The following is a 22574-nucleotide window of genomic DNA, read 5'->3' as shown; positions in this document are numbered from 1 at the left end:
CCCAACTAGTAAGTATTTGAGTCAAGATGTGAACCCAAGCTGTCCTAACTCTCCTTCGGGGCCTCTTGGTTGGGGTCTTGGGAGTCAGTTTGTTAATCTGGTATCTGTGAACATTAGGTTACCTACAGTGGAGGGGGGTGGTGGGGGGGGGGGGAGAGGGGGGGGGGGGGGGGGGGGGTGGGGGGGGGGAGAGAGGGGGGGGGAGAGAGAGAGAGTCGATCTGTTTTCATACCTGAAAACTATCTGCAATCCATTTTTAGTTTTCAGTACAACAAAGAGAACCCAAAATAATGTGCGGCATTGTCACGGGTGAGCAGCAAATTTATTATCTTCCTAACTACATAACACTTGGGGTATTATTAAAATACTTTTCTTAAATATTTCTCTGTTAATTATTGTTAAGACTATTTCCCTGCTAGTCTATTAATATGGGCGTGGGAAAATTAGGCTTTTAGGAAAATGTGTAATAGATTGTGTTTTTACATCACCTGTATTTCCCAGAGTGTTCCCCACCATAACACACCAGCCATCCCCTTGAACCAAGAAGGCCAGAGACCATTGTTCAGCACAGTTAGCCACCAAAAGGGAGGAGCTGGGCAGCTCGGTGGTGTTGCCCCTGCCCTACAAGGAAGGCCATGTGAGGGCCTCCTCTCACCTCTTCAGCCCACAGCCTCAGCTTCAGTTTCGTTGCTGTGCTCACCATGTGCTGTTTTCCTAGATCTCCTCACTTCACTCTGCTAAGTAGGCCCGGGCTTCTCTGGGGTCATCACATCTGTCATTTCCTACTGCCCGGGACTGTTCTGTTACACTCAGGTAGCACCACCAGTGTAGCTGTTCTCTGACTAGTGGCCATCTGCTTTGTTTAAGGAAAGTATGTTTCACGGTCTGTGTTACGTAAAGAGAGACATTTGTTGTCTCCCTCCCCTTCCTCCACCCTGTCCCCCATTACATTTTTGTGCATGGTCTTTGAATCCTCTTTTCTCCTTTATACTTTGTAATGATCCTCCAGAGGGGATTTGTCAGATGCTAGCTCATCCACCCTGATGAAATCCTAGTGAACTCTAGCTGGGGCAAAGATTATTTATTGTCCTCTTCTCCTGGTGGAAAAACTGAGACACAGTAGGGTTAGGATAGGATTGCCACAGGACATAAGGGAGGATCGTAATGTACATTTTTCTGTTGTCTTATGACCCCTGTGAAGTAGGTCATACAAATAAGTGTGTGTAGTATCATTTTACAGATGAAGAAACTGAGGGTCAGAGACACTCACTGACTTGATCAGGGTCTCACCAAGAATAAGCAGTAGGGCTCAGTTCTTCTACCTCAGAATCCTATGTAGCATCCTAGCAGGATAGCTGGATTCCAAGATCATTTTTCCTACCACAGTCACAGTGTATGTAATGATATTGAGGGTGACATTGAACTTGACCTGTCTCCAGAGACTGGATGTCCTCCTGTCACAGATGCTGTAAAGGATATTCCTGCTTCCTGGTAGAGGCCCAGTGAGGGTTCTTCTCTTATTTAATGATTGCTGTCATAATAAAAGCCCAGTACTGTGTAATCTTAATACTTTAGAAAAAAGAAAGGTGTCTGTAGCTTACCAGAGAGTGGGGCAGAAGGGTGGTGTAATCAGGGCTATTCCATTGGTTGCCAGGAGACTCACAGAATCTTTGAGTTGGAAGAACCTCCGAGGTTGTCATCTGACTCATACCTGAATCCCCCTCCCCCCACTATATCCCCAGCAAGTACAGACTTGGGTGTAGAGAAATGACCTAGAGAATATGCAGCCAAGATGGCTTACTGAATGGAGGCCAGCCATCCATCTCCCACACAGCTGCAGTAGCAAAACCCTGAAATTTGCACCAGACCAAAAAATAATCCAGAAATCCAATGAGAAAATATAGTGAGTGACTACTTCCACTCTAGACCTGCACAGAAAGGCAGCCAGTAGCCCACAGGCAATAGGAAAGGGTTGTCAGCAAAGCCATTAGCTTTCTGGCATGAGCAGAGATGGGCCAGAAACACCTATGACCTCCAGGCACTGTCTGGAGTCAGCAGGAGCAGAGACCTACCCAAGACGAGACCTTAAAAGCCCTGGGGAGCAGCAGCAGCAGCAGCTCTGTGACCAGGATAGCCTAAGCACCCACGAGTTCTGAGGTCTTTGGCACTCCATTCTCAGATGCTATAGAGGGCCCCACAAACAACACTCCAGACCCCAAAGAGCTAAGGAGCCTAGCCTTGACAGGGAGAGCTCAGCCCAGCAACCCGGGTGACCCAGGGCAAGACCCAACAGGACAAACCACCTCACCCACAGCACAGCAGCTCTCTATCCCTTTTATTTGTTTAAAAAGCAGAGAGTACAAGGTGGACATTCGGGTTTCATGTACAACTTCTTGTCTTCTTTACAAATGGAGATGTTCATCTTTTGGTGTTTTAAGTTCAAAATTTAAAACTAAAATTAGTTTCTTGAAAAGCAGCTATCGTGGCATAATAAATAGGGCAATGGGCATGAGATAGGAATAACTAAGTGCAAATCCTGCCTCAGACACTAGCCATGTGACCCTGGCAAGTCACTTCACTACTGTGGGCCTCCGTTTCCCCCTCCGTAAAATGAGGGAATTGGACTAGGTGGGAACTAAGGTCCCTTTGAATTCTAGATCTAGGATTCTGAGTCCTCTAGGAAGAGGACCTCCCTACTTCTAAAGGCAGCCTGTTACATTTGGGGATTGCTCTGATTGGTAGGATTTCTTTTCCTTAAGTTGAAATCTGCCCTTTTACAGTTTCCACCCATTGTTCCCAGTTCTCTGACCAAGTAGAACAGTCCTAACCCATCTTTCCCCAGATGGCCATAGAACAGCTGTCGTGATGTCTTTTTTTTTCCCTGTCTCTTCAGAAAATCCTCCTGTTGAATGACTCCGAGGCCCTTGACTGGCCTGGTCATTGTCCCCTGGAAGCACCAACTGATATCACCCAGAAAGAACTAAACACAAGAGCTCTAAGATACATGAAAAAGCACCAGCTGTGGTGCTAAGTGCTGGGGGTACAAAGAATTGAGCTTATGGTCTGATAGGGGGAGATGGAATATAGACAAAATAGTATGGCCAAGGCAGAGAACAGTGAGACCAGCGCCTCCCTCGCCTCCCTTGTGGGTAGATGCCCCCCCCTCCCAGTAAAGCAGCATACAGTTGCGTTGTCTGTCTTGGATACCATTATCACACTCTTAACTCTGAACTTGTGGTCCTCTGATACCCCTAGATTGTTTTCAGATTAGTTGCTATCTAGCCACACTTCCTAATCTGTACTTGTTGAATTGATTTACCTCTTCATACCCTACCCCCTCAGGGCTACACAGGATTCCAGTGGGCACATGTTGGGCATTGCCACTGACCTGGCTGAATTTTGAGCAATTGGCTAGGTTCTTATTACATAGCGCAGTATGGTTGGGATGGTGACTTGTCCCTTGGGGCATTATTGATGGGGTGCTTCTCTTTGAATTATCTAGCTACACTAATTTGACAGAAAGAATGCTTAATTTTTGGTTCAGCAAAAAATTAGCTTCAGGGACCAGCATCTTCTACTGTGGATACATGATCTCACCATTGTCTGTCAGCTACCTAGCATGTATTAAGCACCTACTGTATGCTAGGCACTCTGCTAATAAAGCAGATTGCATCCCATTCATGCCCCTCTTCATGGAGACTCCTCCGTTTGCCATGTCAATCTCCCTTGGCAGCACGGCCATCCTAGATTTCTCTTGACATCACATGCTCCGCAGTGGCTCCCAGGTGCTGTCCATCCTTGCACTTCATCAGTGACTCCTGGTCCCTGCTGACTCCTCTTCCCTCTCAGTTCTTGGGGGGCAGTGTTGTGACTCACCCAAGCCCACCTCTGCACCACCCTCTCTGTGTGGTATTCCACACTCATGCCACAGCATGATAAGAGAAGGCAGGCTCTTGTTTCAGGGAGAAGCTTGGGTCATTCGAAGCCATGCAGATTGCCAAAGGCAGGCCTGTCCACTCCCTGGGAAATTCTGGGCCCAGCTCCTTGTCTATTTGCAGTCCATCTGTTTCATGACTGTCAGGGCTGGCCATACCACCAATAGACCCTCCTCCTCTCCTTGCTTCCCTGCTCTTCCACACTGGACTTCCATGGATGACTTTTTCAGGATGGTTAGGTTGAATGATTACAGGTTCATTTAGGAGGGTCTGCTCTGCTCTCGGTGCACAGGTTATTAATAACTCGCCTTTTTATAGTACATTTAGGACTACAGGGTACTTCTGAGTTAAATTATTATCAGTGGTTAGGCTTCAGACTTCTTTCTCTCCCAGGGAGCTCTGGGCAGCCTTGAAGTGCACAGGCTCCAGAGGGGCCTGAACCCTTCAACACTCTCCAGAGCCCTCGCCTCTTGTCCCCTCCCACTACCCAATGAGCATCTGTAGAACAGGGTCTGTCTTTGTGTCCCCTAGCTTTAATGGTGGTGCTGCTGCTGGTGGCATCCTGTGCCTCAGATGGAGTGGCCAGGTGGAGGCTCTGGTGAGGGGGGGCCCTTGTGTCTGGCTGAGCCTTCTCCCTGCCCTCGCTGGGGCATGGGCTCAGCCTTTGTTTTTATGGGGATTTTAAAGTGAACCTCAGGCAGGAGGAAGCCTGGGGGGGTAGCAGCATGAACACTGTATTTGGGAACCAGGATGTAGCTTCAAATCCTTGCTCTGACATTTGCCATCATTCTGACTGTGGGGAAGTAATTTTCACCTTTCTGAGTTTCCTGCCCTTTAAAATGAGAGGGTAGGCCCTTCCTGCTCAGAGCTCTGGTTGCCAGACCACTTCATTTTCTCAGTGTTTGTGTAGGTGTTTTCTGTGACCACTAGAGGGCAGGCTCTACTCTTGGAAGCTGGACTGGGGTCCAGGCAGAGGCAACTCCTGGTGGGCTTCATTTTAGTAAGCGGCTGTTAAGCACAGCCTCTGTGCCAAGCCCTGTGCTGGGAGCCCACAGACAGAGTGAAATGGGCCCTGCTCTCTAGGCCTCTTCATCTTCTGAAATGGGAAGGGAAAACAGCCGCATACCAATCACAAGGACCTTCCAGTGTGGATAAAGCAAATGCAGGGGAATGGGGGGGAGGGGAGCTGGCCCCTGGTGGTTCAGACCAGGCCTCTCCAGCCCTTGGGGTGAGCCTGAAATGGAGCTCAGATGCTGAGAGGATGGGGACATGTTATAGTCCTGGGAGACCAGCCTGTGCAAACGTGGGGAAGCCAGAGACGGGAGAGTTCTACAAGGGCAACTGCAAGTAGGCCAGCCCGGCTGGAGCTTGTGTGTGCATCGAGCTTTGCTGAGCTGCTTTGTTTTCCCTCCTTGCTAAAGAAGGGAGCAGATCGATGAGAGTGCAGTTCCCAAAAGTCACTGTGGGTAGGCACAGCACCAGGGATTTGGGGAACGTGTGACATGATCAGATGGCCAGCCTTGTAGGAGGGACAGTTGGAATCCCCAGCTAGAAGAGGCCTCAGGGGCCGTTTGGTGCCACTGGCATCTGAATAGGTGTCCCCTGTAGTACAGCCCTTCCCACAAGAGGCCATCCGGCCTCTCCTGTGGAGGGGAACTGTCTCCCAGACCAGCCCATCCAACTGCCTCTGGTCAGGGCTCATTGTTAGGGTTCTTTTGTTGTTTTATCATCTCAGTTTTGGTTTTCAACTTATTTTTTAACACTTAAAAAAAAATTTTTTTTGGTTCTAGATTCTTTCCCCTCCAACACCTCCCCCACCCATTGAGAAGGCAAGCAGTATGATATCAATTATACATGTGAAGTCATGCAAAGCATTTCCACATTGAGAAAGAGAAAACAAAGTGAAAAAAATTATACTTCAATTTGTACTCAAGAATTATCAGTTCTCAGGGGTGGCTAGGTGGAGCAGTAAACAGAGCACTGGTCCTAGAGTCAGGAGGATCTGAGTTTAAATGTGGCCTCAGACATTTAACACTTACTAGCCATGTGACCTTGGGCGAGTCACTTAACCCCAATTGCCCTGCCTTCCCCCCTCCAAAAAGCACACCAAATACGAATTCATCAGTTCTCTCTCTGGAGGTAGAAAGCATTTTTCAGCATGGGTGCTTGGGTCATGGGCTTGATCAGAGTAGCTGAGTCTTTCACAGTTGATCATGTTACAGTATTATTGTTGTTGTGCATAGCGTGCTTGTTCTGCCTGTTTCACTTTGCATCAGTTCATGTAAATCTTCCCATGTGTTTTCTAAACCCATCTTGCTCGTTTCTTTTTTGTTTGTTTTTGGGGGGGCGGGGGGAGGCAGTCAGGTTTAAGTGACTTACCCAGGGTCATGCAGCTAGTAAGTGTCTGAGGCTAGATTTGAGCTTGGGTCCTCCTGACTCCAGAGCCTGCTCATCTTATCCTACAGCACAATAGTATTCCATTGCAGTCATACACCAAACTTGTTCATCCTGTCCTCGGTTGGTGGGTGTTTTTTGACAAGATTGCATTCACATCTTCCTGGGGTGTCTTCTCATCCAGAATCCTATCAGAGCATGTGGCCGTCCTGTGATTCTCAAAGGATAATATGACTTTCCCCATCAGTCTGCCCTGTTTCATTATGAGGAAATCACATTGGGGATGTAAGAAAGCTGTCAGAGTTAGTCTGGGCTCCTCAGAAGCTTGCTGGTGAATTTGGAGAGAGGCAGCCCAATCCAGGGCCCAGAGAGTCCTTGGGATGATCACATGCTAAGAGGTGCTAGCTGCATAGGCAGTAGATGTGCAGAGAGGAGAGAAACCAAGCAGGGCATGAGCTTGGGTTTGCTCTGATAACTCTCGTGTCTATAGCAACTTTAAGGCACATCTTTCTCCTTAAAGGAAGCAGCAGAATGATTATCTTTATTTTGAGATGCAGGGAGCTCAGAGCCAGGATGTGTGGGTCCTTTACCTCCCAGTCTGGGGATCTGCTCCACCCCACATGGTCAGTCAGTCCCTCCTGATTTTGGGGCTCAAGGTCTAGCTCTGCTGACACTGCCTCCTGTGTCCTGGTTGTGGTCAGTCAGCGGACATTGATTAAGCACCGGATGCTGGGGATCCCAGGAAAGGCCAAAAGCCAGTCTCTGCCCTCCAGTAGCTTGTATTCTCCTGGGGGACCCTAGAATTAAGGTTAACAACGTGCTATCTCCACCACAACCCCAGGAGATGGATAATGCAAGTACAACTGTCCCCGCCTATGGAGGGGAAAACAGCATTAAGAGAGCTCAGTGACTTGTGACCAGCCACAGGCCAGAGAGGTGGGATTGGGGCTGGGGATCCAGCTCTCCTGGCTCTGGCCCTTGTGTGCTGTATCTGATGTCTGGGCTTTTGGGCAAGTTTCCCAGGCTTCATTCTCCTGTCTGTAGAGCCAGAATCTCACTTGTTTCCTTCTTCTCAGGTTTCCACAGGGAACCTCCTGGCCATTCTAAACCGACACTACCAAGACCTTTCCTGCCTAGCCTTCACAGACGACAGCAGTCACTTCCTCTCGGGTGGCAAAGACTGCCTAGCCTTGGTGTGGAGCCTCCATAGGTAAGGGAAGCCCTGTCCTGCTATTGTCTTGGGCATCCATGGGCCTCCCTGAACCAGGTGGGAGGACTGCTGGGAGCTGGCAGTTTATTCCTCAATGTTTACTGCCTCTCTTTTTCTCTCTGTTCACCTAGTGTGTTGCAGGTAGAACAGTCTAAAGTTCCTGATCCCCGCCATGTGTGGTCCCAACACACACTTCCCATCACAGACCTGCACTGTGGTTTTGGGGGGCCCTTAGCCCGAGCTGTTACTGCCTCCTTGGACCAGACGGTGAAGGTAAGATCTGGCAAGTGCACTTCCTAGAATCTCTTTTCTCTCAGATTCATGACTGATTTGTCAGTGACCACAGTATGGTCTGACTGAGGGCTCTGAAGAGTTAAAGTCTTTCTGGGCCTAGTCCCAGGAGATGTCTTTTGCAGTCAGTTCAGGTTTGGGCTTTTGTTTTTAAGTGATGGAGTCTTGCCAGTACCAGCAGGCTTTTTTTCCCTGTTGTCTCTTAAGAGCTGTGAGGCCTTCAGATAATTTCTAATCCCCCTTGTAGGTTTATAGCTTCTCCTTGTTCAGAGGGAAGCTGCATGATTAATATTTCTGGACTTCTTCCTGCTTGGTCATTTCCATTTGTCCATCAGCCTCCACATCTTACCAAAATGATCTGACCCCCTTACCCAGAACAGCTTCCAAGAGATTTGAGGGGCACATACCCAGCATTAGCTTGCACAAAGTGACAAAGAAGAGGATAAAGAGGTACCAGAGGTGAAGTGTTTGCTTTCCTAGGCTGAAATGAGCCTCTTGTCTGAGGGAATCCACTGGGAGAATGCAGGCAACTGGGGCAGAGCTTAGAAATTGGCTCAACCTGACCCTTTCTGAGGAATGGGCCTTGAGTGACTCAGCTTGGGATATATGTGCTCAGATGCAAGGTGGTGTGATTCCCCAGTGCCCTGCCCCCTTCCCTCTCACTGGTTGGTTGTCATTAATCTTCCCTTTCCCTCTCAACCTAGATCTCTTGCATTGTCAGCAATATGTTTTTTTTGTGTTTTTTTTTTTTGTTTTGTTTTTTTTCTTGGTTTAGAGTAGAAGTTCTTAGTGTCATGGGATTCAGAACTAGGAGGCGCTTGAATGATTCTCTTGTCCAATCTGTCACTTTGCCAATTTACAGATGAGAAAACTGAGGCCCAAAAATTTAACCAGTGTCTCACTATCCAAGTAAAGAATTATTTAAGGAAAAGTAATATTACTTGGGCTGTAAGACCCATAGCTCCACAGACATGTTGGCATTTCAGTCCTCTTTTATCCCTTTATCTCCCTTCCCAAGAGCTACACAGGAGGGAAGAACCCTGGCTCCTGGGGTCCTGCCTTTGATAGAAGGGGATTCCGTACCTCTTTTCTTGTCTCTCCCTGTAGCGATGGAATGGGAAGTGAAAACCTCACAAACTGTCTCTGCCCTTAATGTCTGGTGGGCACCTTTGTTACTTGCCACTTAAAGTTCCCTTTTTGGAGTCAGAACCCAATTCTGATTCTGCTGCTTTTCTACTTGCGTGACCTTGGACAAGTCCCTTCCCACCTATAAAATAAAGGGGAATTGGATTAGATAATATTCAAGTTTCCTTCCAGTTCTAGGTCTTAGGATGCCAGATGTTTTGGTTTTTGCTCTTAATCTCCAAATCAATTGCATGGTTGCATAGTCTTGTCTTCCTTATATCCCCCCCCCCAGCTGTGGGAGATCTCTTCTGGTGAACTGCTCCTCTCTGTTCTCTTTGATATGGCCATCATGTCTGTGACTATGGACTTGGCTGAGTACCACCTCTTCTGTGGGGGCAGCGATGGGTCTGTGTTCCAGGTTGACCTTTTCTCTTGGGTGAGTATTTGGGGGAAGAAGCCAGCAGCCCCTCTACCCCTTCCTGCTCCTAGATTTATGAGGGCCTTGGACTCATCCAGGTTCTTGACTGATTTCCCTGGGAATTTTTTTCTGACTACATTCACATACCCCCCTGCTCGGCACAAAGCCGAGTCAAGAACGTGAGATCTTTTACTGGCCTGTTTTCCTCCTGACCAGAACCTCCAACAAGTACTTGCCCAAGTAGCAGCAGTTTGGAACCTCCCTGGTATGGTGTACAAAGAAAAGCTTGCTGGGCTTAGGGTCAGGGAGACCTGGGTTCAAAACCTGACCCCGACTCTTAGCATCGGCAAGTCATTTAACTTCTAGCCTTAGTTTGCTTGTGTGTTCAATGGGAATAATAATACCTGTAACCCCTGCCTCCTTGGGCTGTTCTGAGGCTCCTAGGGGCTAATCACATATGGAGTATCCTTGGCAAGCTTTAAGGAACTCTCTGAATGCCTGTTATCTGTGCATTAGCTTTCTTCCACTGGACCCTCCTTCACCTCATCCTATTCCCTTTCTTTCTTGTTTGACCCCTGTAGCCTGGACAGAGAGAGAAGACCTTCCGCACTGAACAGGAGAATGGAAAGCTATTCAAAGGACACCGGTGAGGGGGCTGATACAGGGGAGGCTGCTTCTGTCCAAGAGGCTGGGCGGAAGGGAGGGCAGGGGCCTCCTCCTTTGCCCCCACCATGTCTTTCATTCATTCTGTTTCCTCAGAACCCACATACCATTCCATGTCCCTCTGTCCCTAGGAACCAGGTGACATGTCTGTCAGTGTCAGCTGATGGCAGCATGTTGCTGTCAGGCTCACATGATGAAACGGTGAGGCTGTGGGACATCCAGAGCAAGCAGTGCATTCGGACCGTGAGCCACAAAGGTAGGGGGTGATCACAGAGCTCCCTTCTTTTTCCAGGATAGGGCTCGCAGCACCACTGGGCACTCACTCACTGCCCATCTCCTAGGGACACAGACACAGCGAGGAAAGGAAGAAGGAAGTTGGAGCTGAGCCTTCCCCTGGGGTGCTGGGCGGGGGAGCCAGGTTCCTTGTGAGCTAAAAAGTGAGCGTCTCAGCATTCTCCAACAAATGTTTCTGTCTCTGCTCGTGAGTAGAGTCTTTGAGCTCCTGCCACAGAAAGGAGGACCAGACTTACTTTTTTCAATAAGTTTTTAATGATGTCTTCGGTTTATCATCATAAGTCATCCCAGGTATCCCTCCCTTCCTTCCCTTATAACAAAAAGATTTTTAGAGAGAAAAAATCCCCTAGCACAACTGATTGAACATGTCTGGAGATTTTTTCAATTTATCAATGTGTAATTCCTGTGGCCCTCCCACCTCCACAGAGAGGCAGCTTGGGAGTGTCCTCTCCTATCTCTTCATTCAGTTTTGATTCTCTCTTGTCATTCCTTCCACATCCATCGTTAGAGTCACTGTGTATCCTTGTTTTCTTGGTTCTGCTTACCTTGCTGGTAGATCTTTCTGTGTTTCTCTGTATTCATCATTTCTTAGAGCTCAGTAACATTGCATCACATTCATGTGCCATGTAGCCATTCCCCAGTTGATAGGCATCTACTTTGTTTCCAGTTCTTTGTTATCACAAAAAGTGCTGCTACAAATTATTTGATATGTATCAGTGCCTTCCTTAGGGCTATAAACCTGGTAATGGAATCTCTGGTTCAAAGGGTTTGGAAATTTTAGTCCCTTTATTTGCCTGATTCCACACTGCTTTTTGTATCATTTCACAGCTCCACGAACAATCTATTAGTGTGCCTGTCCTTCCACAACCATTCTAGCATTAACTATTGCCACAGGACTAGACTTCTTTAGAAAGAAAATTTCCAGACTGGACATTTCAGCACCCTTTTGTTAATTATTATTTTTTGTTTCTATTTTGTGATTTCTAACACTACTCATATGTAGTGTACCTTTTTACCCTTCACTCCCCTCCAAAAACCAAAAACCCAACCCCAAACCACTGCATGGCAGCTTTTTGTTTATTTATATTATGCTTTTAGAATTTTCTTTTGCCCCTTGGGAGAACCAGACATTTGACCCCGAAGACCAGGTGAAAGCAATGCACCTTCCTCCCTTTACTGGAGTAGTGTGTAGAACATTCTCTATTCTATCCAACTCAGTTGTTGTGTTGGTTAGTTTTGCCAAACAGTTGTTTGTTTTTGTTACAAGAAGGGTCTTGCAGAGTGAGGACAAGGGTGGGGAACCTGTGGCCCTCCAGGTCCTCAGGTGCAGCCTTCTGACTGAATCCAAGTGTTAAAGAACAAACCCTTTTATTAAGGGTGTTTGTTCTGTGAAATTTGGATTCAGTCAGAGGGCCACTCCCAAGGACCTAGAGTGCCACAGGTGGCCTCCGTTCCCCACCCCTGGCATAGGATAACAGCTCAAAATAGTTTTATTTTTCAAAGAAAGAATTGGGCACTTAAAGGCCCTGGAAAGCAGCCAGAGTTGGCCACCCGAGCTCTGGGGCCTGATTTGGGTGTCTGTCCAGGGAGTGTGTGCCATCCATCCTTCTCCTTGTGTGCTCCCACTCCCATATAGTGTGGGGTCCAGCCAGTGGAGGCCCAGGTGTGGGTCCTGCCTGAACTGTAGAAAGGGAGGGGAGGATCCCCACTCCCAGAGGGCCTGCAGCCCTGCCTGTCAGCTCCCTCTTCGTTCTTCCACTGGACACGTCTTCAGATTCCCTTCTGTTTGTTTCCCCGGGTTTTATGCAGCTACCACATCACCAGCAAATTCAGCTTTGCTGCTGCTCCTTCCAGGTCCCCTTGGATTCTGTAGTTGGTATGTGGTGATTTTCTTTGGGGACTGGGCATTCTGTGCTCCTTGCATTCTCCCTGGCTCCTCTAGGAGTTGGCCTGCCTCTTCTCTGAAGGGCTGCCCCATTGGGAGCCCCATCTGAGCCCTCATCTTGATATAGGAGGAGTGAAAGTGAGAGGTGACCATCAGTGCCGGCTGGCAGAGAATGCCTTGTCCTGGCACCTCTTTAAAGAGCTTCTTGCTGCCCCCTTTTGAGCAAAGGATTGGACATGGGTCTTTTTCTTTTTTATTTCTTTTTTGGTTTTTGGAGGGCAGTTTGGGTTAAGTGACTTGCCCAAAGTCACACGGCTAAGAAAGTGTGTCAAGCGTCTGAGGCCGGATTTGAACTCAGAGATCTACAGGAATGGTGGGAAGGAGGATGGGTGGGCAGAGTCTGGCCTGCTCTGTGGAGGAAGAGGGTATTTGGCCCATCTCACTCAGCCCTCCCACTTACTAGAGAGCCTTGAACAACTCAGCAGGCTTTTATTAAGCTAGAGCAGGACATCAGATGACTCATTTAAGCCCAGAGACAGGAGAGGAAAAGGAGGTTTGGGCCTTTCAGGAAAGATAGCAGAGTCATCCAGGTGACACATGGGCCACCGGAAAGGTTCCGTCTCCTCTCTCCCCCTCACCTGCACCCCCATGGCTGGGGTCAGGACATAGCCTTCTCCCATGAGTCAGGCCACCCTGGAGCTGCCCGGCGTAGACATGTTGATCGTCAGTCAGGATTTAGAGCTGGAACAGTGTTCAGAGACCCTTGGCTCTGAGGCAGGTCCATGCCTCCATGCTTGTGGTCACAGATTGCTTCCTGGCTCCCTGAAACAGTGTCTGAGATGTCGGGGCTGTGCCCCCCCCCTCCCCCAGGGAATAGAAGGACTCCAGGCACCACTGAATAATTACCCTCCAGCTGCCTGGGCTTCAGCAGCCATTTGTTTATGGGATTTATCGGACTCATTTCCTCTCCTAAGACCCCAAAGAGCTCTTTGCTAATTGGCTTTTTGTAATGATGCCTGACCTGTGAGTGAACTCCAAAGAGAAGGGTGAGTGGTGCCCGCAATCATAAATCCCCAGTGACAGGACATAAAGAAAGAAAGAAAAGAATGAGAGCCTCCGGCCCTGCCCCAAGGCTATTTGTCCTGAGGAGGCTGACTCCTCTTCCCTACCCTCACCTTGGCTTCATCTCTGGCCTTCCCTTTTGCCACTTGGACCAGTTGGAATGGCACAGCTTCCTTCTACACCCTTGCAGCCAGAACGTTCAGTGTTCTTTTGTATCCTCCAAAGAGCTAGCGCCTGAAGGGGGATGTCAGGCCCTGGTGTATGCCCCTTGGCCCTGCCCTCCTTGGCTGCTCTCCTGGAGGCCAGAAGCTTTGTGCTGAGGAGGGGTTGGCCTCTTGTCATAGAACTTTAGGGCCAGAAAGGTCCTTAGGCTCCTGCCGGTGGGGAGCTAGGCAATCTGCCTCTCTGTGGGATGGCTGCACAGGTCACAAAAGGACCCATAGCCCTCCTCCACACGTATATGGAAGCTTTGAAAACTCACTTTCCTCCACTGCCCCAAAGACCCATAGTTTCATTAGCCACCATGAGCAGTCTTCAGTGTTCATGTCCTGGGCTCCTGTGGCAGATAGGCAGACTGGTGAAGAATCACGTTTGTAATTGTGGAGAATAACATGCAGATCACAGAGGAAGCCACTTCTACTGAAACCCAGTTATCAGCTCAGGTTAGGATCTTCTGCTGTCAAGATTGGTAATAGGCTTAGAGAGCCCTGTGGCCCCAGTGAGGGGGAGAGAGGAGATGGAGCCTCTCTGGTGGCCCATGTGTCACCTGGATGACTGCTATCTTTCCTGAAAGGCCCAAATCTCCAGCCAGGCGGTGGAGAACTTCTTGAGCCATATCCAGGTCTCCCCTAAGACAGTAGGCAGTCCATCCTCTGTTCCTGGGAAGCCCTTCTAGCATCAAGCTGGCCCATCCTCGGGCACAGGACACAAACCCATGGTTACTGCCCTGTGGTGGGGAAGAGGGGCTCAGATGTTTGGGAGTGATGACTGGCTAAGCCAGACCCCGAATGTTCTGATGACTCAGTTTCCTTGTAATCCTATGCATTTGATTTTGTGCATTTAAAAACATGATTCTGAGAAGGGGTCCATATGCCTCTTGCTTCGTGGGGGGGGGGGGGGAGGGTGCCAGGACATTATATAGCTGAAGAAGCCCTGCCTTAGAGGCTGGGGCCCAGCCTTGGCTACTCTGCAGAGAATGGGAGACTTACATGGCCTGTTTTCTCCCTTTGGCTTCTTCTCTTGCTGCTGGTTTTTTTCCTTTTTTGAGTCCAGCATCTAATTCACTGTATGATGTCTATGGGACTTTGTGTCCTCAATGTTTAAACCGAGGAGGCCAAACTGGGTGATCTCTGAGGCCTCTGAGTGCTGACATTTTCAGATCCTGTGGCTTCTCTTGAGGTTGACAGCCAGTGATGGGGATGAGGTGAACCAGTCCAGGCTAGGAAAATAGAAAAGGTCAGCGCTTCAGTGCTGCAGGCCAGGCCCTGGGCAAGAAAGGGAGACCCATCCTCTGCCCTGACCAAAAGGAAAATGCTAGGGTGCTATGGGATGCTGTTCCCCAGGGACCCTTCATTTCTTTCCTGGTTCAGGAGCTGTTCAGATCTGGGCAGGGCACAGGAGGGAGTAGCTCTAGGTTGTGGCAGGGGTTGCTGTGAGTGAAATTAAGGCATTACCCCATGCCACCTCTCACCCCTGCTGCACTTTGGACAGCTGGAGTTTTTCTCCTTTGTTTGCTGAATCCTCAAATCTGTTTTTGGTAGGCTGTGTCTGAGGAACTGTCATTGTTCCTTTCTCTAGGTCCTGTTACCAATGCCTTCATCGTGCTAGCCCCAGCCAGCATGTTCAACCCAGATTGCAAGCCAACCCTGCCCCTGCCCAAGTTCAGCAAGAACCTTCTGGGAACGGAGAGCAGTGAAGGATCGGGGAATGAAGCAGTGATGCTGCGCCTTGGAGTGCACCGGCAGGTACCAAAGTCTGGCAAAGGAGGGGCCTGGGGAGGAAAGCTGTCCTGCCTGGGGTTTGGGCCTTGAAGGATGACATCACGGAGAGTCATAAATCGTTTAGTCAGCAGCCTGGCCCTCCAGGGTGCGGCAGCCCCTTGAGTGCTTCCTACCAGTGCCACCCTGGTCTCCACCTGACCTGAGAGCACCTTGTTGTCCTCAGTGCCTCAGAGACAGTGTGACTTGTTGAGGAGGATTTTTTATCAGCAGTTATATGCAGGGCAGGAGAGAGAGGGGGAGGGGTCCTAACAGACTTGCAGAGGCCGCAGTGGTTCAGTTACAGACCATAGGGATCTTATCCTAAGGTTTCACCTTCTGGCCTCCATGGCTGCCATGGCTTTGCAGAACCCTAAAGCCTAAATGACCCAGAGCAGCTAGTCCAGCCCCTGCCAGAACAGGAGCCCCCCTCTCCCATGCCCTTGGCATATAGTAGGTGCTTAATAAATGCTTGTTGCTTGAGTGATTGTTCCCCAACAAGTGGTGGTCCAGCTCCTAGTTGAGCAACGACAATAGTCTTCCTTCCTGTACCTTCTGCCTGTGGCCCCCAAACCTAATCTCTTTCTTCTGCTTAAAGGACCTTCAGATACTGGGGGACAACTCCAATATTCTTCCTCATCCTGTACTTCAGAATGAACATCCTCCCTTCCTTCAGCTACTTCTTGTATAGACTGCGTGGTCCCCTTACTGTCCAGGTCACCTCTATCTGGCAGAAGTCTAACTTGTCATTGTCTTTCCTAAAATGGGATACCCAGAGTGCATTACTCCAGATGGGATCTTCTTAATGACAGCCAAGATCCTTTTTGGCTTTTTTTGGCTACCCTGTCATAGTATGACATTCGGAGCTTGGACTGCACTAAAACCCCTGAATCTTTTTCTCAAGAGCTGTTCTCTGGCCTCAACTGCCATTTAGTACTTGTGTGGTTGCTTTATTCAATCCAGGAGTGGGGCCTTATATTGATCCCTGATAAGTTTCATTTTATAAGCTCAGCCCATCACTCTAGCCTGTCAGGGTCTTTTTGGATCCTGACCCTGTTAGCTAAGTCACCAAATTTGTGACATTTGTGAATTTGAGAAGTATTCCATCTATGCCTTGCTCCAAGTCATTACCAAAAAGGGCAGTGGCACAAGGCTGTGAGTGTATCCCTTGGGAATTCACCCTTCTGTCTTCTACTTTCAGGGTTAAGCACTACTGTTCCCTTATAATCTTGGGGCCAACCACTAAACTGCCCCAGAAAAATGTCTCCTTCCCATGTTCTCCCTGGCCTCAGCCTAACTCCCATTTTCTTTGTACTTGAAAACTGATGTTTCTTTCAGCCGCTTGCCTGTTTACAGAGCTGGGCCAGACCCAGACCAGCTGGGTCTGATGGACATTTCCTATCTATCCCAGTTTGCTTCTTGGCCTGCCCCCTTTCTCAGAGTTCTGGTGTGGCCATGGCTAATGCCCCCATGCCAGGGGAATATTCAGTGTCTGTGATATACAAGTACTCTGGATGGTGGGTAGAGTGCTAGCCTGTGGGTCCAGAAGACCTGGTTTGAATCTTGCTTCAAACACAACACCTAAGCCACCTGTACACCTCCTGCAGCTTCCTGGGACTCTGTAGTTCATCTGTGAGTTAGAACCTGCCTTGATGAAGAGAACTTCCATGCTGGGAGCTCCCTCTGTGCATTTACATGGGATCTTAGCTAGTGCGACCTCATCTTCATTAGGTGCTCTGGGTCATCCAGGGCCTGTGATGAAGAGATCTGTGATCTCCCTGGTATGTTTATACCTCTCAATGTGGATCGGAGGATCAGACATTCAGAGCTGGGGGGGCCCCTCAGAGGCCATCTGGTCACTGGGGCCTAGAAAGGCAAGTGGTGGCCCTGGGTCACACAGGGTCCTATAAAAACCAAGATCCGAGTACTCTGATGCCAAACCCCTTTTAAGACTCAGGCTGGTTTTGTGAATTTTGCTATGTGACTGGGGAAAGAAATCCTTTCCTCTGTCTCATGAGCTGGCCTCTCCACACTTAGCCAGGCCAATCCTCAGACAACAGACATGCTGCCCAGCCCATGCCTGGAGCCTTCCCAGGCGGGTAGAGCCGGCCCAAACTTAGGCTTTGCCTTAGACTACCCAGGACTGCCTCCATGCCACAGGGAAGCCCTGGAGGAGGAGGTCAGTGGACCCCCTCCATGTGTGGGTCAGCCCTTCATGGTCAAAGCCACTTCCTGCTAGCCATTGTCCACTCTTGGAGGCAAAGGTTTCTTTCTTGGGAGACAGGTAAAGTCTTGTCTGCAGATAAAGCCAACAACAGTGTAATTGAATCTTTACCTGGGTCTCACAGACCTCAGTGCCTCCTCCTCATTCTCCAGAGTGAGCACCTGGCCCCTGAAGGCCCCAAGCAGGGTACTTTATTTTCACATCTTTCCACACCTAACCCTGAGAGGTCCTGGGGCAGATGATATTGCCTCCATTTTGCAGATTTACAGATGTCTCAGATCAATGCCTCCTCCAGATCACAGCCAGCTCGTGGCATAACCGAGACCAGGACTTAAGTCTGCCTCCCGTGTCTGCAGATGCCTGAGGGACTTGGTGCTAGGAAGGTGCCCCTAGCCCAGCAGAGCAGAACTGCCAGTCTGGTCCCTGATTAGGCTCAAAAGAGCCCACCTTCAGAAAAGATCACTTTATCGTCTGTGCTCTCCTTCCATACGCTGTATCCTGGCTGCCTAGGAGTGACTGGAAAGCTTTGCACGGGATTTTTTTTTAAGTTTTTAAACTGACTCTTTCTAAAGGGGATGGATTTTACCTGGGATTGGGTGTTCCGGCTGGGGAGGAGAGCTGGCATGAGCCCTGCAGTCTCCTCTGGCCAGTGGAGAGGGGCAAGCTTAGCCTCAGCTGCCTTGGGGTGGGAGGGGTCTATGGGTCATTGAGTCCCCAGCCTAACTCAGTGACCTTGCCCAGCTTGTACAGGAAAGGGGGAATCATTCCCAGTACATGCTGCCCACCAAGCCCAAGGAGCAGGCCAGAGAGCACGCCTAAAGTGCTTTACAAATTTAAAAACCTAAGCAACATTATACTGGAGAGAGATTAGCCCTGGATAAGCATCCCGGGGTTCTGTCCTGTCATGTATTTACTGTATGATTGTGGATGGATCTCTTAGTCTCTCAGGCACTCCCTTCCCCCATAATCCTTTTTTTTTTTTTTTTGGAGGGGGGAGGCAAGGCAATTGGGGTTAAGTGACTTGCCCAAGGTCACACAGCTAGTGAGTGTGTCAAGTGTCTGAGGCCAGATTTGAACTCGGGTCCTCCTGACTTCAGGACTGGTGCTTTATTCACTGTGCCATCTAGCTGCCTCCCCCATAACTCTTAATGACTATAAATTACAGTTGAGCAACTGATAGCATTGGTGAATGGAGTTTCTACACTAAGAGCTCCTTACTTGGATGACATCTCTGATCTAGCTCCCATATGTTCTCCTTGCTCCACCAGGGAACAAAATTGAGTTATTATTTCTTCCTTCAGATTTCAGATTTGGTGTAGAAAGATTATAGAATTTAGTCTTCAAGAAATTTACCAGTCATCCCTCTAGTCCAGCCTCCTTCATTGGACAGATGGAGAGGCCCATCCATCTCCTTTTCATTCCCATTGCTGACACCAGTCCCTCACAGATGTACCATCACCTGACCTTCCTTGAGCTTCTTCCCAGCTCCTGTCCAATCCCCTCCTGTCTCCTCCACTCCCTTCCCCTCTCCCCATTTTTTTTAAAAGCAATTGGGGTTAAGTAACTTGCTGAAGGTTATACGGCCAGGTGTTTCTGGGTGGGTGCTAAGTGTCTGAGCCTGGATTCGATCCCAGGTCATCCCGATTCTGGGGCCGGTGCTGTTACTTGCTGAGCCACCTGGCTGCCCCTAAGCAATTGGGGTTAAGTAACTTGCTCAAGGTTACACGGCCAATTATTTCTGGGTGTGGTGCTAAGTATTTGAGCCCGGATTCAACGTCATTTTATCCCAGGGAGGCCATAAGTCCTGGGTGAATGATTGTGGGGCTTCTCTGGTCTTTCTTTTCTTCTCTTTTTGAATTAGTTTTTACCTTCAGGTGTTTCTTGTTGTATTAAAGCTAAAGTCCCAACTCCTGAGCCTGGTATTCAAGGCCTTCCCAGTCTGTTTCCATTCTCCCTTTCTAGCTTATTATCCTGTGTTGCTTCCTGGGAACTTCATTCCATCCAATATATCTGTCCTTGAAATACACTTTCTATTTTCCTCAATCTTTGCAATGGCCTTCTTCTTCCCCACTCCTGACTCCCACCTCTGCCAACTGTTAAAATCCTCCCCATCCTTCTAAGCCCAGTCCAGTTTGGGACAGCTTCCCCGACCACCTGACCCAGAGGGAGTCTCCCTCAAACTGCCACAATTCCAGTGGATTTCATATTTGATTGGTAGTGGCCCAGCTTCTCCTCACTCAAGCCTCTTCCCAGTGTAAGGTATGTAAGCTTTGAGGCTAGTGATTCTCTCAGCTGGTTCTCTATGTCCCCAGGGCCCTTCACATAGCAAACCCTTAACTAAGGTGTGTTTAACACAGACCTTAACTTTTTGAGTGTCCTGAACCCCTTTGGGGGTCTAGCGAGGCCTGTAGACACCTTCTCAGAATCATCTCTTAAATGGTGTAAAATCTTTAGGATTAAAAAATGGAAATGGCAGTAATCAGCATATTTTTAAAAGAAAGAAAGGGGTGGCTAGGTAGTGCAGTGAATAGGGCACCAGCCCTGGAGTCAGGAGAACCTGAGTTCAAATCTGTCCTCAGACACTTAATGCTTACTAGCCATGTGACCTTGGGCAAGTTGCTTAACCCCCATTGCCCTCCAAAAAGCAAAAAAATATAAAAAGAAAAAGTTTATGGAGCCCAGGTTAAACCTGGTGGGATTTAAAACCTCAAGGAATCTTGATGATCAGCCAGAATAGATAAGTATAGTCAACTCATTTGAAAGATAAAGGAAATTGAGGCAGCATTCTAGTATAGGGAGTTCACACCTGCCTCTGGCATGAGATCGCCATGTGACCTTGGGCAGGTCACTGAAAGGGTTGAACTTGATGACCTCTGGGATCCCACGAGGCTAAAGGGGGGTACTGCCTTGCCCAGAGTCATAAGCATTGTGTGTTCTGTGTGTTTCTCACTTCAGCCTTTGGGCCACTTCATAGCCAAGCCATCTTCTGTCCCTTCAGAGGCCACCAGTCATGGACTGGCCATTGTTGCCATCACAAGCTTATGACAGGAGCTCAGGCTCCTCCCTGTGCCCCCTCCCCATACTCAGAATGCTCTCCCTCTGCCTCATGTCAGAGTCTTCCCTGGTTTCCCTCTAATCCCAGCCAAAATCCCACTGTGTGCATCTCTCCTGGTGTTGGTGCCTCTTCGTGAGATGGGCCCTCTTTGCCCAGTACAGATCTCTTACACACAGAGCTGTTTGCACATTTTTTGCTCCCATGAGCTCCCTAAGGGCAGAGGCTACAGTTTTTGCCTTTATTTTGCCCAGTGCTTGGCACATAGTGAGTGGTGTTGAAATGCCCACTGTCTACTTGGCTTGGATTGATGACACATGGTATGTTAAGGAAGGGTGAAGCCTTGGACCCCATTCTATCTATCATTCAGTCTGCTGTAGTGAAGAGAGCACAGGGAATCCATCACTAACTGGGGCAAGTTCTTTCTTCATGTGCCTCTTTTCTCCTCTCTCCAAAACAAGGGAGCAAGGTTCTCATGACTGCTCAGGGTACCCCCGGTGCTGGGTACCCAGTTTGCCATTCTTGTCAGGCTTGTTCTAGCTTTCCAGAGAGCAGTTAGAGCTGTCAGGCCTGATGGATTAACTCTGCCCAGAAGACGCCTCTGCAGAGATTGGCCTTCCCAAGCTTAATGAAAGGCACAACTTTCAGGCAGCCCTGAGCTGAGAAACAAATCTCTTTGTGCAAGCATTAAAGTCCCAGCCCATCCATCTCTTCCTGGGATTACCTACTGTCTAGGATGGCGGAGAGGCCTTCCCTGGAGGGATTCACCTCCCACCACCTCCACACAGCATGTTCCACTCTGCTCTCCCAGGGATCACCTTCCCTGTTGCCGAACAGCCTAGACTACATCTTGTCTGCGTGGTATTAAAGTCTCGATTCAGAACCATTGTCTTAATTCTTCTCCAGTTCTTTCTGTTACATAGAAGTCAAAATTGGGAGGATCCTTAGAACACAGAATGTCAGGGCTGGAAGAACCCTTAGAACAGCAAATGTCAGAGCTGGGAGGGCCTTGAGAGGCTGTCCAAGTTGGAAGGGACCTTGTCTAGCCCAGTTCTCATCTTTTGTATGAGGAAACTAGGACCCAGGAAAGAACAGGACTTGGCCATCATGTGACTAGTGAGGTCAGATTACAACCCAAGGGTCTTAGCTCAGTCCTGTGTAGATCAGGTTTACAACTGAGGGCCCAAGATCCAAGGCAGAAATCAAGTTGCCTCTGGCTAGGCCTGGGGGCTGAGCCTCAGAGCCCTCTTTCTTCTTTATGTGTGGAATAGCATGACACTGAGAAGAAGAAAAGCTAGGATTGAAAACTTGGAGACTTTTTCATTGAAAACATCAGAACCTGATTGGGGTGGAATCCTGCATTAATATTCACCCCTGATTATATTGGAATAGCCATGATTAAGGGTATAATAAATGGAGAGAAACTCTAACTCTTCACTCTTGTAGGGATCTGAGAAGAGCTATTTGGAGAGAGCTGAGAAGCTGCATTCTGTGATGTGCACCACGTTGGACAAGGTGAGTGTCTGGAGGGCTGCAGCTCCCAGCCTTCTGCCTGATTGAGCTTAGACCCACAGGGAGCAGCCATTGGCAGCCCTCCCTGGGACAGCCACGTTTCTCTGCTGGGGAAGGTGGGGCAGAGGGCAGGCCATACAGGTCACTGCAGAGATCCAAAGGGAGCTCCCAGCATCCTAGAGTCTTGGTGCTGGGGAGACTTCAGTGGCCTAAGCCCTACCAAAGAAGAAATCCCTTCTGGCTCCTTCTGCTTGGATGCATCTGGTGATGAAGAACTCATCACTTGTTAACTTGTTGTCAGAACAACTCAAGTTTTTCCTTGTGTTCTCTCAAAATTGGCCTCTGCAACTTCTGCCCCATGGTCTGTGCCATCAGTGGTCTATGCCATATCAGCATGGCAGGGAAAGCTCCCAGCTGCTCTCACCCTCCAGTCAGACGGCAGCCTCTCTGGGGTGGGAGTACTGTCCGAAGCTGTGTATGTCACAGATCTGTGGTGGTGTCCTCCCAGCCCCCGGCCTGCTGGCGGCTGCTTT

The 22574-nt window shown here is 49.0% G+C and overlaps 1 protein-coding gene across 1 annotated transcript in view; it reads left to right on the top strand.

Moving 5' to 3' along the window:
- The window catches only part of WDR18 (WD repeat domain 18), a 45151-nt gene that overhangs the window by 9021 nt on the left and 13556 nt on the right, over window positions 1–22574 (top strand). The window contains exons 3-9 of the mRNA XM_069102037.1: window positions 7406–7539; window positions 7671–7812; window positions 9248–9391; window positions 9955–10019; window positions 10168–10292; window positions 15075–15241; window positions 21976–22044. Coding sequence (XP_068958138.1) covers window positions 7406–7539; window positions 7671–7812; window positions 9248–9391; window positions 9955–10019; window positions 10168–10292; window positions 15075–15241; window positions 21976–22044 — 846 coding nt within the window. The remainder of the gene's footprint in view (window positions 1–7405; window positions 7540–7670; window positions 7813–9247; window positions 9392–9954; window positions 10020–10167; window positions 10293–15074; window positions 15242–21975; window positions 22045–22574) is intronic.

Source organism: Petaurus breviceps, unplaced genomic scaffold, assembly GCF_028583685.1.
Source record: "Petaurus breviceps papuanus isolate PSGF00001 unplaced genomic scaffold, PetGlider_PUasm1.0 523, whole genome shotgun sequence".
Taxonomy (NCBI): Eukaryota; Metazoa; Chordata; class Mammalia; order Diprotodontia; family Petauridae; genus Petaurus; species Petaurus breviceps.
The sequence above is the reverse complement of the archived record's forward strand: the minus strand, read 5'-3'. Positions and strand labels throughout refer to the sequence as shown.